At 56.1% G+C, this 15,634-nt stretch overlaps 1 protein-coding gene across 3 annotated transcripts in view; it reads right to left on the minus strand.

Annotated features, from left to right (window-relative positions):
* ABCA3 (ATP binding cassette subfamily A member 3) overlaps positions 1-15,634 on the minus strand; it is a 43,942-nt gene that overhangs the window by 3,342 nt on the left and 24,966 nt on the right. For all 3 annotated transcript variants that reach the window (XM_072942468.1, XM_072942469.1, XM_072942467.1), the window contains 16 exons: positions 15,083-15,226; positions 14,376-14,505; positions 13,680-13,834; positions 13,249-13,404; positions 12,951-13,161; positions 11,833-11,983; positions 10,318-10,416; positions 9,092-9,275; positions 7,979-8,282; positions 5,603-5,876; positions 3,852-4,056; positions 3,270-3,489; positions 2,767-2,925; positions 2,309-2,481; positions 1,602-1,730; positions 1,302-1,496 (listed from right to left, as the gene is read on the minus strand). In XM_072942468.1, the coding sequence (XP_072798569.1) occupies positions 1,302-1,496; positions 1,602-1,730; positions 2,309-2,481; positions 2,767-2,925; positions 3,270-3,489; positions 3,852-4,056; positions 5,603-5,876; positions 7,979-8,282; positions 9,092-9,275; positions 10,318-10,416; positions 11,833-11,983; positions 12,951-13,161; positions 13,249-13,404; positions 13,680-13,834; positions 14,376-14,505; positions 15,083-15,226 (2,889 nt within the window). The remainder of the gene's footprint in view (positions 1-1,301; positions 1,497-1,601; positions 1,731-2,308; positions 2,482-2,766; positions 2,926-3,269; positions 3,490-3,851; positions 4,057-5,602; positions 5,877-7,978; positions 8,283-9,091; positions 9,276-10,317; positions 10,417-11,832; positions 11,984-12,950; positions 13,162-13,248; positions 13,405-13,679; positions 13,835-14,375; positions 14,506-15,082; positions 15,227-15,634) is intronic.

The raw sequence follows: 15,634 nt of genomic DNA on the forward strand, positions 1-15,634 counted from the left end.
TAATGTGTGCTGGGACCTTTCTTTTCCTCCTTCTATTAAGAGATATTTGCTGGCAACACCTTTGGGGTGGGGCCTGGCCTGGGCAAATGACCACACCACCGTCTCTAGCCACCTTCAGCAGCCGGTGGAGGATGGGCAAGCCTGGGTTCTCGGGATTCCAGAGATGGGGTTTCTTTTTCTTTACACTCCTTGGGGTTCTTAGGCTCCCAGAATCTGTTCTTCATTGACTTGGAAAAGTTGTTGGCCACGACCTTAGCAGTTACTACCTGTTCCCCATTTTCTCCTCTCCTGCTGGAGCTCAGGTTAAATGTATTTAGGACTTCTCACTCTTGCCTCTTGTTCCCCAGATCACATTTACACCTTTCTCCTTCTTGCATATATTTTCAATCTTCTGTATTTCTTTAAACACAGTAACCTGAGTTGTTTTATAATCTGGGTCCAGTCATTGCAAATCCAATGTGGTGGGCCTCTTTCTCCCTTGGAGCCCTTGTGTCTGTGGGCTCCAGCCACGGTGCTTTGTCTCCTTTGTTTTCACTTGTTCACTACTCCACACTACGCAGGGGGTTCTTTGATGCCTGGGATAGAAGCCTTCCTCCAGAGAGGGTGTGTGCTGCAGTCTGAGGGTATAGCTGCCTGGGAGCCCCTGCTCAGCACATAGGAAAACCTCCACACAATCCCCAGGGGCAGGGGGAGCGAGAGGATGGCCTGCTTCATCCCTACCCAGAAAGGTGGCCTTTGGGGCTCAGCCCCACGTGGGGAAGGTTTACTATCACACCCCTCCATGGGGGCCCTGGGCTTTTGTTTCTGCCCCCTACATTTAGTAAGTCCCCCATGCTGCCTGAGTTGCCTGGCCCACAGTGCACCTTCTGTGCCGAGGTGCAGCCTCTCAGGGCTCACAGATTTTGGCTGGAGGTCCTCACCATGCCTTGGGCTCTTCGATGCTCTTAATGACATAGTTTATCATTAACACTTTATCTAGCTTCTCGTTCTCAGTAGGATGCCGGGTCTCAGCAGCCCAGGACACCATCATTATAAATCTCTGCACACAGAATGGAGTTCTTTTTTGTGGGCAGAGTTGGGGGCACCACTCTGCTCAGGTCCAGAGAAGCAGCTTCTCTGGGAGGGACCCAGCCTCAGCTCGCCAGCCAGGCTGGGTCCCTTCTGGCTGAGGAAGCTCTAGTCTTCTCCTTACTCTCCTCCCCATCGCTGGCTTAGCTCTGGCCCCTGGTCACTGCCTTGCCTGCTGTCCATGAACGGTGACAGAGACAAGCCCCCTTTCTTGCCTCCCTGGCTGCACTCACCTTCCCGATGTCAGAGCTGATGCTGGAGCCCCCAACAAAGGCATCCCCAGAAGTGATGGTCTCTTCCCCGGTCAGCATTTTGAAAGTTGTGGTTTTCCCAGCTCCATTGAAACCCAGCAAGCCAAAGCACTCCCCTTTCTGGACTGCGAGGGAGATCTTGTCCACGGCGAGAAGGGGCACCCGCTGCTCGTATACCTGCAAAGTCCCCGGGAGAAAATACAGTGATGGGGAGGCCTGGCAGCAGCCAGGAACCAGCTTCCAGGGACTGGGGGCAGACCCAGGGTGAAGGGCCCTCCTGACCTTGGAAAGCTCCTTGATAATCAGAGGCGTGTCAAGCAGGGAGTCCAGGCTCGGGGCCAGGATTCGGTTCCTCTCGTCTGCCACGTCCTGGTCTTCAGGAAGCGCTGCTGTCTGGGTGTACACTTCTGTCTAATTGTTTTGGAAAAAGACAGCAGGGGTGAGCTCCAGCCCGAGGGGTCCTTTTCCATGGGAGAAAGGGCTAAGTCTCTGAGACCCACACCCCAGCTCAGCTCCACTAAGACCTCCCACAAGGACAGCTGGGTGGCCATAAGGGCTGAAATCAGCATCAAGGAGATACAAATTGCCTGAGGAAGGAGGACGATACAAGACTCACAGAGAAAACCACCAAACTAAAAACTTCTTAACATTTTAGACCCAGTTAATCCTGTGTTAATCTGTACATCCGATGCTGTCTCAGCAGGTTTCGATTGTTTAGGGAGGGGATGTATGTGACAAACATAAGGGCACCCTGGCCCATATGCCTCCGCTGAGACCGAGGTCCCCAAGGCCCCAGCCTCCCTCCACTGCGAAGCTTCAGGGTCTCGGAGCTGAGTCCCTGGTGATAGCGCTGCTGGTGGATGTGCACCCCGGCCATGGCCCGGTGCTGAGGCCCTCCCTGTGCGGGGGGCCCCAGGAAGCGTGATCTAAGTGGGAGGGGGCCAGTGCCGAGCTGCCTGAGCCCAGAGGGAGGCCCAGGAGCCACTCACCAGGGCCTGCCTCCTCCGGAAGGCACACAGGCAGGTCTTTAGCCTCCACAGCAGGTCGGTCTCAATGAGGAAGAGCAGGATGAGGTAGGCAAAGCCAGAGGCGGCCATAGAAGTCACGAACCTGCCGACCCCCGGGGTGCTCCACGCGTAGAAGTTCTCCTGGTACTGGATGTCTGTGCAAGTGGGGGAGAGGGTGCTGCCCCTGTGACTGTGAGCACCCTACTCCCCACTGGGGTCCCAGCTCCTCTCTCTGGGCCACTGGGCACCTGCACCCGGGCCCCTGGATGGAGGCCGTGCAGGTGCAGGGTCCACTTGTCTTCCGAGGATGGGCCCCACGGTGTCCCCGCCACTCGGGAGCCCCAAGCATCCCCCGCGTTTTGGGCGGTTTCGCTGTGCAAAGTGCCCCTGTGCCTGTGACGAGAGAACGGGGCTGCTCCGAGGGAGGGCCCGACACTCACTGTATTTCTTGCAGTAGTGGGCCGCCACCTCGGAGGAGGTGCAGTACCTCCTTGTCTCGTAGTTCTCGTAGAAGCTGCTGACCGCCATCCCCAAACAGTGGTTGGGCAGCACCAGGAACACGTGGTCCAGAGTTCTGGAAAGTTCTTCTAACTTTACCGCTGTGGGGAGGATGCCCAGACCAGTTAGACCTAGAGGACACACCACACCTGCCCCCAAGGATAGATAAAACAGGGAAGGCAAGTTCCCAGTGCTCCCTACACAGCCCTGGCTGCCTCCCCCACTGATCAGGCTCTAGGCCTTCCTGGGACAGCACCTCCAGGAGGTGGCTCCACCTGCTCTGCTGCTGGATGGGGTGCATGGACGCTGGCTGAGCAGGGCCACCTTGGACAGGGGGGCTGGAGCATGGCCTGGCCTGGTGCCCCCATTGGTGCTGCCCCAGTTGGGGCAGAGCTGCGATGCAGGTGTGGGAATAGGGTTGTGGGGGAAGGCTCCAGGCACTCACCTGGGATGCGCATGATGGTGACCACAAGAAAGGTGGCGATGCCCGACAAGATGTTGAATATGGTCAGCCTCGTATAGGCAGTAGCCGCCCCCGAGAAAAAGAAGCTCATCAGGTACATGAGGGGGATGATGGCCCAACCGTAGAGTGTGAGCAGCAGCAGGGTGTCGGCCTCGTGGCCGTCCCGTGTGAAGGCGTGCACGTCAAAGGCTTTGAACACCACCTGTAGCAGCACAGATGGGGCGGGCCGGTGGGCCCACAGGGGGTGCATCAACCCCACAGGCTGCCTGTGCCCCCTTCCCCCTCTCCCCCACCACGGCTCTCAGCCCTGGGACCCTCCCTGAGGAAGTAGGGAGCTGTCACCAGGGCACCCACTCCAGGGCCCCACCTATCAAAGTGGGGCAGAGGTTGGCGGCATGAAGACAGATGATGGGGGCTGCTAGGGTGTTCCAAACCGTCCTCCCAGGATAGGGGCTGAGCTGTCATCGTGGACCCCAAGCTGGTTTTGGTCCACACAGGGGCCCCCAGGCATGCCTCTCGAATATATGTGCAGGGGAAGGGTCCTAGCACCAACACAGCCCTCACCAGCAGCAGAAGACTGGGCACAAGGAAGGACATGAGGTCCCACAGCAGAGCCGAGAGCCAGAAAGTAGCCACATGGACTCCGCTCACAAGCTGCACGTGCTTGGCCTGGATGGTCCTTTCGCTGACCGCCAGGATGGAAAATGTGCTGGCCAGGAAGGCCATGGCGAAGAGCAAGTTGAGGGCAATGTCGAATCCCTTCCGGCCCCTGTGGAGGGTGGAGGTGGGCAGGGCAGGTCAGGGACAGGTCACACACGTCCAGGCAGCTGGGGGATCAAGTCCTCGGCCATCACTGGCCAAAGCATGCGATGCAGTGGCCCAGCCACTAAAGGGGTTAAAGGAAAACACCAGAGCCTCGGGTGTGCCGTGCCAGGAAGATTCAGTCCCCTTGAGAGCAGCTCCTCCTCTGGACTTCCTGTCCCCAGCTATGGCAGGGCCATACTTCCATCTGTCCCCTGTGCCCCTCTCGAGTGTGCACTGCACTCAACTGCTGGCAACGCCTTCCAGAAACCAGCTCTGACACATTATTCTGCTGCTTAAACCCACCATGCACCCCTGACCATTTCAACAAATGGTGCTAGGACAAATGGATGCTATTTGGCTAAAAAAAGGGGAAGTACTGACGTAATGTGGACGAATTCTAAGAGTGAAAGAAGGCCATCACAAAAGGCCACATATCATCTGATTCAATCTACATGGAATGTCCAGACAAATCCATGGAGACAGAAACCAGACTGTGGCTGCTTAGAGAGAGAGGAGAGAGGCCTGGGGGACGACTGCCAGTGGTCACAGGTTTTCTTTGGGGATAATGAAAACATTCAATAAAATATTGTGGTGATGGCGCCACAACTGCGAACACACTAGAAAACATTCAGCTGTGAACCATAAACAGGTGAACTGTGTGGCAGGTGAATTCTATCTCCCAAAGCTGTCATAACAAAGCAAAAAGTCCTGTTCCTTGTCCACTGTCACCGTACTTAGCCTGAGTCCTCAGCCTGATCCCTGGCCCAGCAAGAGCAGAGGATCACCACTGCGTCTCTGCTTTAGGGGTGGGGACCGGAGGTAGCAGACAGGAAGAGGACAGCAGCACACGACACAGACTACCATGGGAGGTGGAGATGAGACTGCCTTTGTTAATTACCTGCCCTGAGGTGGAGTGATTGTTCTGAAATTAATGGATTTTCTGGCTTCCTCTGGATGGTCCCCAGAGCTTTGGAGGCCAGGATGCGGGAGAGTCCTACACACATGATGGTGTGACAAAGCCTAAGGACTAATGGGCTTCCTGACTTGAGGCCACCGAGGGGCAATGACATTCACACAGTCAGGTGCTGCAGGGTGGACAGGAGCAGATACTGGGACCCCCCCCCCCCCAGGGACAGTCACCAGCAAGAGCTGGGTGCAGATTTGGGGAGAGGGCACGGCCGCCCTCCAAGTCCTAATCCTCAGGAATCTCCTGTGGGGCCTTGATGTACATGGGATGGGATCTCACCAGCTTATCTGCTGTCCAGGGAAAGGGTGAGTGTGGAAGGCTGAGGAAGATGTGGGGCAGGGGTCCCCTGGCCAGAACCAGGAGCCTCCTGAGGGCAGAAACAATGCTGTATCTACCTGTGCAGCCCTTGGGTGCCACTGGCAGTGTCTGAGGAGGTCAGTCCTGATGAGGGGCCCTGACCTGATGGGAGCAGGGTCTTGACCGGGCCAGGCTGGGTCCTGACCTGATGGGAATGGGGTCCTGACAGGCAGGACAGTGCACATACTCATTGAATTGGTCCTTGGCAGCCTGCAGGGTGCTCCGGGGCTGGGGGTAGTTGGAGACGGTGATGGAGGCCCGAGGGCCGCACAGCAGCTTGAACAGAAGGTTGTCCACAATGGCCAGTGCAGTGGCCGGGGAGTGGTATGCCTGGTTGTTGAACAGGGTGGTGACGACCGTGCGCTCGCCCACGTCTCTGAAGGATGCTGCCACCAGGCACCGCTCGTTAAAGCCGCCCCCTTCCACCGAGGCCCTGAAAATCAGGAACTCCTCCAGGTCACCTGGGAGGACAACGGTAGAGTTAGCAGCATGGATGACCAGCCTGAGGCCTGCACACTTTCCAAGGCCCTGCTCTGGGGAGCTCAGGAGGGCTGCAGAAACCACAGAAAGGACACACCTCCTTCCACTGGCACACTGTCTACCGGCCAGGGAGCCACTCGGTGGGAGCAGCAGGACCTGAGGCTTCAGGCCATAGGCCTTGGGCGGGGCCCCCCTTAGACAAAGGAGCTGCTGCCCCACAAACACCCACTAAAGACACACACACACACACACACACTCTAAAAGGACACTCAGAGATACAGGGGCTGGATCTGGATCAGGGTCCATGTGGCAGGGAGGAGGCTGGCTCAGGAGGTGAGGTTTTAGAAGGCAGAGCTGTTGAAACTGCTGGGTGGCCTGGTGGGCAAAGTCCCCAAGGGGCCACTCAGGTGCAGGGAGGGGCAGACCCAGGTGGGCTTGGACCAGCCCTCAGGGCCACGTGAGTGGGTGAGGAGCTACCTCCGAGCTACACAGGACTGCCCCTCTACTTTTTCATTTTTCAAATCTTTACAGAATGAATAAATACCTTTTTATAATCAGGATAAAACAATAGTGTTTAAAAAGAGTGGCCCGAGGGAGGAGGCCTAGGGAGAAGGATCTGCTCTTTTGTCACCTGGATGAACTCCAGCAAATTCCCACCTTGGGTCTTAAATTCTCCGGTTCTGGGCAGATGTCTGACATTCTCCTGTAACCCATGGGCAGTGACAGAACCCTGACCCTGCATGGACCCATCAGATTCCCTGTACTTCTCACTCAGCTGTGGCTTGGGGAGAACGGGGGTTCTGACGAGGGAGCTAGGGGTCTGCTCTCCATTCGCCAAGTGACCATGGGCATGTTAAGTTCTACCAGCCTGCCTGTGCACACCGCCCAAAGCCAGAGTCCTGTACGAGCTCCCTGCTCTGACAATGCCTCTCCGCTGTCAACTGGGGACAGTGATGACACCCACACTGCAGGACCAAGGGTCAGTGAGGGGACAGGGACACGACAATGAGTCCAAACACACGTAGGCACAAAGACTTCCGGTGAGGCTTACTGTAGCCATCAGTACATAAGGAAAAGGGTCAGACGCCTTAAATACAGTGTAATTAAGTCACACAGTAAGGAGCTCAGGACCGAAAGGGCCCACACTCCATGAGGGAGCAGGCAATCTGGCCTTCCAGACAGACTCAGGCTGGGGCGCCTATGGCAGCATCTTAAAACCCTGGAGCCACTGTGCACCATGATGAAATCTTTGGGCCAGGCTGGGTGACAGCCAGGAAACAGGTGACAAACAGGCACCCACCACTGTCTCAGCAGGACTTCTCAGGGCCCTTATTGCTGGCAGGCTGAATGGCACTCTGGCTGCGGGAGCTCCCGCCTGGCGGCAGTGCCCATGGCAGAGCCGGCCCGTTCTGGGGTGGTTCTGGGCTGGTCCTTGATGCTGATATGTTCAGCCTTTTCCTAAAGAAGAACCTGATTCCTGCCAAGATTCCGTGACCATCAATGTGCTGAACCTCAAAGCTGCTGGCCAGGAAGTGGGGTGGGTGGGTGCAGTGGTGAGCAGTAAAACAAGAAAACCTTCAAACACATTCCATTTAGCTAGAGCTCGATGCTTGCTTTAAACCCAGGGCAGCATCCACAGCTGCCACCACCAGGGACTTGACATAGTTTTGGTTTCAGGATGTTGGAAGAAAACACCACGTCGTATTAAGGTATATCATGACCACCATCGCAAACAGAAAAAGGGTAACATAAAGATGGTCAAGGTTTCACATTTCATTTATGAACAGTCCTGAAAAATATGACCCCTGTAAAAGACTGTCTGGACAAAGTGCAGCCCTAGAGATGCTGCCTTTTCCTTCCTGACTCAGGGCAAAGATCTTCTCCCCCACGGAACAACTGGCAATGTCTGGAGGCTCTGTTGCTTTTCACAACACAGTAGCAGGGGCTGGAGGCAATACCAGGGATGCTGCTAAACATCCTACAGCAAAGAACTAATTGCCCCAAATGTCCACAGTGCCACAGTGGAGAAGCCAGGCTTGGACAGCACAACTCGGGACCCAAGCCCCCCAGGGATGCCCCTTACCCAGCACCTCTCGAGGCTCCTGGCCCTCAGCCTGCAGCATGTCCTTCAAATGCTCTGACAGCTGCTGATCCAGCCGAGAGGTCCCGGGAACCGAGTAGGGCACGACGGTTCTGCCGTACTCGCCGAGGGTCAGCTTCAGGATGGGGTCGTCGAAGATCTCGGAGGAGTAGTTGATGGCCAGGAGGGCCAGGGTGATGCACGTCAGAGGGACCAGGACCTGGGCCGCCACCATCTTCCACTCCCGCCAGCTATATGTGGCTTTCTTCAGTAACATGGCCCAGAACTGCTGGCAGTGGAGGGCGAGCTGTGGCAGAGGGGACGAGGGTGACACAGCCGCCATTCAAGAGCTGCCAGCAGCAGGCATGGTCCCCATATGAGCCTGGGGGGTGATATTTATGCCTTTGGGTCCCAGGGCTTCTCCCAGGGCTTGATCAATGACATGGAGGACCCGCTCACTGTACCTCTTAGGTCCCAACATAGGCCTTGGGGGTCTCACAACAGCTACAGAGGCAGGGCAGGCACTGTTCCATTGTCAAAGGACGTTAGGGGACCCTCTGCTGTCCCAGAGTGGAGCCGAGGCCTCTGCCTTCCCCCTACACCTGGACAGAGGACTCAGGCCGTGCTTATATCAGAGTGGATGGACAAACCTCTCCCCCTGCCTGTGCTCTCCAACCTCAGCCCTTCACTGTCCTCTACGTGCAGGGGGAGCCGGGCTCTGGGGTCAGGCCAGTGGGGACCAGAGCCCAGCTCTGCCACGTGCTGCCCACTGGACCTGGGCCCAGGCCTCAGCTTCCTGTCTGTAAAGAGGGACCAGCACTGCCTTCTGTCTCACTGGGTGCCGGGCACAAGGTACATGGAGCACCGTTAGCACTGTAATAAGCAAATGTTCACTCTTATTCATTAGTGGCCAACTTAGAACAATGAGAAATGACAACTGCTTAATTAAAATGTTCTGGGTTTTCTTTCTCCCTGCCAATGCCTGGGAGCAGGAGCTGTAATCTGCCCTCTTCCCGGTGCACTGACCCCCCCCCCCCCACGCCCACATCTGCCCTTGTGGATTCTAATGCCGGGGCTCAGGGTCTCCCATCTCCCGCGCTGCCGCCTGGCCCTCACCCCCGTGTTGAGCTTGACGGCGGTGCACTCCTCAATCAGGGCGCCGACGCCGTCTGTCGGGTCCATTGTCCCGCAGAGGTGGCTATCCACAGCCCAGTCACTCGCCCGCCGCTCGTGCTGGTACTGCAGGGCAGGGAGCTGGATGGCCTGGATGTCCATGCTGGTGTCTACCAGCTTACCAACCCTGGCCGAGACACAGAGGCCTGGTCACAACTCTGGGCCTTGGGGAGGGAGGGGGGCAGCGGAGGCAGAAAGAGAGCAATTGGCAGAGGCACTAGGGTAGAAGGCCATCTGCTTCATCAGCTGGTTCCTTCATTTGTTCATTCATTCATCAGTAAGTATATCCGGGACACCAGCTATGGCAGTCAAGCAAAGTCCAGGACAGAAAGACAACCAGACAGGGTTGCCCATGAAGACCTCTAATCTCACGGAGAGACTGACTGAAGTCAGCATTTATAACCAGGGTTTCCAGAGGGAGACAAGGAGGCTCGGGGCAGCACAGAAAGTGTGGGAAGCTGTGGGTTGGGGCATTCATTGCCACAGTGAGACCAGGAGGCAGATGAGTGTGTTCCAGGAGGGGTGACCCCAGAACGGGCATGGAGGGGGGCAGTGGTGAGGCTGGCATGTTCCGTGGCAGAGCCCAGTGTTGGGGCCTCCGGCTGTGCTGGGGCCACACCGAAGCCTAGAGCCACCAGATTGGGGCAGCCTTGTGTTTGTATCCACTTACTCTGTTGCCTCCTCTAGGCTGTGCGATCCTCAAAGAAAAACATCTACCTCACACTTATTTCTGTATTTCTTGTTCTCAGCACTTTATGTGCCAAATAAAGCATTCAAGAACTGTCTGATACACACATTAATCGTTTGGAGCTCACCCCGCAGGTCTGAGGGGTGAGGGCTGAATCTCACATCTTCGTTATGGATGCAGATGTGCTCCGGGATCATCACCTACACCTGAGAGGAGCCTGGCAGGCCTGACACTGCCAAGGCACTCCCAGGAGGGACCCCAGGGGAGGCGCACACAGACCCAACATGGGGGAGTTTGTAATAACAGGGTTGTGATACGAACTTGGGCTCTGACAGCCAGTCCACTGCCCTCTCCCACCCTGGGCTGTGTGTCCATGTCTGGGTGTTCCAGATGATAATCAAGGGGACGCTTTATCGTCACATTTTAGGAAAAGCATCCATGTGGCTGAGCCCCAGACTAAGGCAGACAGACGTTTACTGACCGGAGGAAGACTTCCTCCATGGTGGTGACGGAGGCCCCGAAGCTGGCGATGCCCAGCTCCTTCTGCTTCTTCTCCAGTTTAGCAAAAAGACTTTCAAACCTGAGAAAAAGACCCCAAGTGATGAACTAAGTGATGAGTTCCTTCTCAGTGACTTTCTAGATAATTTGTTTCTAAACTAGTGCCTCCGTGCAGTATGGGGGAGGGGCAAGGGAAGGTTAGTTCCTTGAGACTCCATTTCAAAAAATAAAGTCAGGTTTGTTCCCTTCCCATTCTTCCGCCGACCCCATGACATTTTTTGAGTACTTTGGCCTATAAGGCATTCTTTGATAGGGTACATTTCTGTGAAATCACAAAAGAAACCCAAAGAAATGGGTGAATATTCGTTTACTTGCTGGGGAGGGAAGTATTTTCTAAGAAGAAATCACAAGGAAAAAGATCTGACACATTAAATGTAAAATACCTACAGGGAAAAAAAATCCCCTCAAAATAAAAGGCAACAACAAATTGGAAAAAGTGGCAACACAAATGGTTGATGTTAATACATAAAACACTTTGGTAGACGAGCAAGAGACTGAACACGCAACACCCAGAGAAGCAGGGCTTAAGCCCGATAAGCACTGGAGACGACCAACCTCCCGCCAGCAGGAACAGAAGAAATCCAAAATGCCAATTAAGCAAGTATGTGCCATTCTCACCCATTAGATACATAAATATTCAAAAGAAATTTTACTCAAAGCTGGCAGACGTGAAGTAAGATGGGCACTCTCCTACCCTGCTGCTGGGGAAGTCAAACACATCACCTTACCAGAAGGGAATTGGAAATATTTGCCCCACTATTCGGAATCTATCTTGAAGAGGACATTGGAGATCTCAACAAAGAGTTTTCCAGAAGGATGTTCATTAACATATTTTTTTGAAAAACATGGGTGCATGATAATAGAGTGAGTGTTAAACAAATTATAGTATATCTAAGTCACCAAACACTGCAGTGATTAAAGCACGCTACTTGCTTGGGCTTGTAGCGAGACTATCGTACTGCTGAGTTTTCCATTCCGAAGTTTCTGATTGTGAATCAAGGGTTTGGTTTTCACCTCCCAACCCTAGGTGTCTGCTCTGTTTATGAGCATGTGTCCATCACTCAGATTCTGAGACTGAGAAGATACACAAATTCACAGCTCCACATCAATTCTGAGCAGACTGTGGTGATAGGAGTGAGCCAGGTGCCGAGTATGGACGGCATGGAGCACTGAGCACCCCTGTGATGACTGACTCTCCTTTGTGGTACAAGGTACGTATCTCCTGGCCCTTACTCACAGGGAGGCCTGGCACCCCGGACCCAGCAAGCAGATCACTACGCACTGAGAGGCAGCAGCCCAGGAGCTGAGAGATGCCCATTGGCCAAGCCACAAAAATTCAAGGCGAGTGACTACACATGGAGCTCCCTTCTCAGACCTGTGCCTGTGTATTTCTCTCTGGGATGTGTACCTGTGCGTGCTCTCAGGGACACACACATACCTGTGCGTGCTCTCCTTGGGAAGAATGAATGACAGCTCTGCTCCAGCACTGCTCTCCAGGGTGGCATTGGGGATGTGGTGGTGGACCAGCCGGGAGATGCCCTCGGGGTTGCAGTGAGGCTCCTTCACCAGCGTCATGTGGTAGCCGGCGCCTGGAACACAGGGAGCCGCAGGAGACTGTCTCCCACTCTCCTGCTGGCCCACCCGGGGCCCTCAGGCTCGCATGGGGCAGGCTCAGGGGAAAGGGGCTGGAGAGCGGGGGCAAATGAACCAGACTGGACACGTTTTGGGGCACCCCAGTGCTGTCTTGAGGCTCTCGCCCCCTGCCTTCTAGGTGGGGAGAGACGCTGGAGGGGTGCTAAGCATGATAAGAAGGTGAAACCTGAGCAGAACTTCAGACCTCAGGTCTCAGAGGCGAGAGTAGAAACTGTCTCCAGGACCCTGTCTCCCAGCTTTCTTGGCAACAGAACCTCAGGACAAAGGCCACCCTCTATAGCCTCCCCCTAGCCTGACGGTGACCACATTGGGTCACCTTCTGTTGGTGAGGCTGTGTGCTGGACAGGGAAAGCTGCAGAAGTGAGGGGTACAACTTCTGGGATGTCCAAGGGGAAGGGGGCTTGTCTTCCATCTCTGCTCCTTCTGTTGTTGGGACGTGGATGGGACCTGGCATGCCAGGACCATGTCAGACCATGAGCTGCCCTCAAGAAAGGAGGCCATGCTCACACCGCAAAGAGGGGGCTGATTCCATGCGCTGCCCACCAGCCCTGGACAGAGCTACAATGCTGGTGAGCACACTCAGCCTCTCCAAATGCACCCCTGCTCTTGGTGGCCCTAGCACTAGACTGCTATCCCACTGCTAAAGGGTCGATGTCATCCTAAATGTTCCAAATCAAGATTACCTGCACCATTTTTTCCTTTTTTTCACAAGTCCCTCTGCCTGGGGCCTTGGATTTCCGTCCAGAGGCAGCAGAACAGGACATCTAGAGAAGGCCTCTCCCTGTCTGATCTCAGGGCCTTTCAGGAACGTTAACAGTGGGCACTTTCTCCAGCTCATAGGACCAACAACACTGACCCCACATGGAATGGACCCCGCCCGCCTGCCCACCGCTGGCCGCTCACCGTATTTCTGTTTGAGGAACAGCGATGACCCGCAGCACTGCAGCTCCCCCTTGGCCATGATGGCGATGCGGTCCCCCAGCAGATCGGCCTCATCCATGAAGTGGGTGGTCAGCAGGATGGTGCGGTCACTCTTGTGCTGCTGAAGAAGGTCCCAGATGGCCCTCCTGGAGATGGCGTCCATGCCTGAGGTGGGCTCGTCCAGCATCAGCACCTGGAGGGCAGAGGAACAGACTTATGACAATGGCAGAGCCACGTCCCAGGCCCAGACTGTGTGCTGCAGGCCCCGCTGTCCCCGTACCTTGGAGCCCGCTATGAGGGCGATGCCGATGGAGAGCTTGCGCCTCATCCCCCCGCTCAGGAACCTGCTCCGGGAGTCCCGCTTGTCCTCCAGACTGAGGATGTGCAGCATGCGTTTGACTTCCTCAGGGCACTTCTGGCGCGACAAGCCTTTCAGCTGAAACAGCAGGGGACAGAGATCTGGCAGGGGCTTCTGATGGGAGGCTGGCCCATCCAGCCAGGACCAGCCTTGGGGCTGTCTCCTTCCCTTCCTGTGCTGGACCCCGCGACCTGACACCACCGCCCCCCTGCTTCAGATCCGAGGAAGGGCTCCTTGGCACAGGCTCCGGTTTGCTGGGAGGCTAAGGGCTCGGGCTGGCTGTCTCAGGAGCCCAAGCACGTAGGCGACGAGCAACCACGACAACCCACAAATTCTGCCACCTGTCAGCTCACCTGAGCGTAGAAATACAGGTGCTCTGTGACCGTCAGGTTGTCAAACAAGACGTCATGCTGTGGGCACAGGCCCAAGCTCTTCCGGATCTGAGCCATGTCCTGGGAGATTTCATACCCACTGATATACGCCCGTCCACTGGTCGGGGGAAAGAGACCTAGGGCCAAGCAGAAGACCTCGGGGATTCAGTTCAGTATGAACTTCCTCCACCAGTCCGCACAAGGAGTTCACACGGTGTCGCTTCGTTTTCCCCACCAATTGCCCAGCCGTCCCTACCACATGGGCCATCGGAGACAGAAGAGGGTGGGGGTTGCCCGCTGTGGGGACTTGCGCCTTGTTAGGGATGAGAGACGCATGCGCGAGTGTGTGCACGGACGAGGACACCACTCTCAGAGCCCAGTCCCTACTTGAGCCTGTGCTCAGGAAGGTAGGATGACCGTCAGAGCTGGGCTGACTCATCCAGGACAGCTTTCTAGGAGTGGATGTGGGACAAAACCAGTAAGGTGGAGCCGCTTCTGTGTGTCCTGAGAGGCTCCGTCCTGCCCCCCGGACCCTGGGGCCATGGCACCACCAGCTGTCAGCTTCTGTATCCGTTGTAGCAGGGGAAGGACAACAGCCACCTGAGGGCACAAGGCCACGGGCCCCAAGGTGGCACTGAAGGGAGGGTCTGGTGGGGCGCCCAGGCCGTGGCCCCTCACCGGTGAGCATGGAGAGGGTGGTGGTCTTCCCTGCGCCATTGTGGCCCAGCAGGACGGTGATCTGCCCCTCGTACAGGTTCAGGTTCAGGTCTCTGACAGCTGCCTTGCCCTTGTTCCCCACTCTGAACACCTGCAGGAAAGGCAGACAGTGGCCCTGGACTTCAGGGCCCTCAGGACCCTCACTTCTAAGGGCCCCTCCTACTCCCCTCTGGAATACCCGCTGTGGTTCTTGGAAGGAGTCCCCACCCAGCACCGTCGGTCAGCGCACAGAGAGGTGGAGGTTTCAGGTGTTGTAATGATCGGAGGCCATGCTGCTTCCTGCTCCTCTATGGCCAACCCTACCCTGAAGGTCTGCAGCGTCCCTGTGTCCCATGTCCCAGCAAGATCAGAAGGCCTGTGAAGCCCAGGTATAGGGTACAGCGAGCAGAGATAGTGTTCACTGCAAAGCTGGTGAGAGGTTAAGTTGGGCAGCTCATGTTGCTGACTCGACCCTGAGCCTCCACACTGGGCCCCAGGGACAGAGCCTGAGGGGTGGCGGGTGTCCGGGGAAGCTGGTCAGAGGGTAGCTATGGGAATCAAGGAGAAATGAGGCCTGGAGGAGGGTTACCAGATCAGAAGGAGCCCTGGACAGGGCAGGGTGGCAGGCCTCACCAGCCTGTGACCCTGCGGTCCCCGTGGCCCTGGCCCGTCCCCACAGGGCGTGGCACCTTGGACACATGCTTGATCTTGATCCCAGCTACCAAGTCCTCTGGCTCAGCCTCAAAGTACTCTGTCCTGAGCGCCTTCTCAGGGTCATCGTCTTCCTCCTCCTTCCCTAAGACTGTCCTCGGGTGCCCGCACCAATACGAGGGCTAGAATGGAAATCAGAAGGGTCTCAAGCGGTCGATTTATGTTGGTTCATTTTGTTTGTGACAGAGCCAACAACTAGCCGACATGCTCCAACAGAGAGTGGCCAGCCCTTGGTCTTCCCCACCCAGTGCTCAGAGTCCCAAGCTTGGGACAAGACCCAGGGCAGCTCCTCCCGCATCTGCCCTGGGGGAGCTCCAAGCCTCAGTTTCCTCTTCTGCCAGAGGGCATAATGGTAACTCACAGGTGTACTGTGCACTGCACCTCAGCATGATACGGAGGGAAAGTAAACGATGAAACTGAGCACAAAGACAGGTCAGTACATGTTCCAGGCCAGAGTGCTGCTGGGGCAAAACATGGAGACTCTTTCCACACCCCGGCTGCAACCTTACTTAGCTGCACAGGAGCTCATG

This window comes from Vicugna pacos, chromosome 18, assembly GCF_048564905.1.
Source record: "Vicugna pacos chromosome 18, VicPac4, whole genome shotgun sequence".
Classification (NCBI taxonomy): Eukaryota; Metazoa; Chordata; class Mammalia; order Artiodactyla; family Camelidae; genus Vicugna; species Vicugna pacos.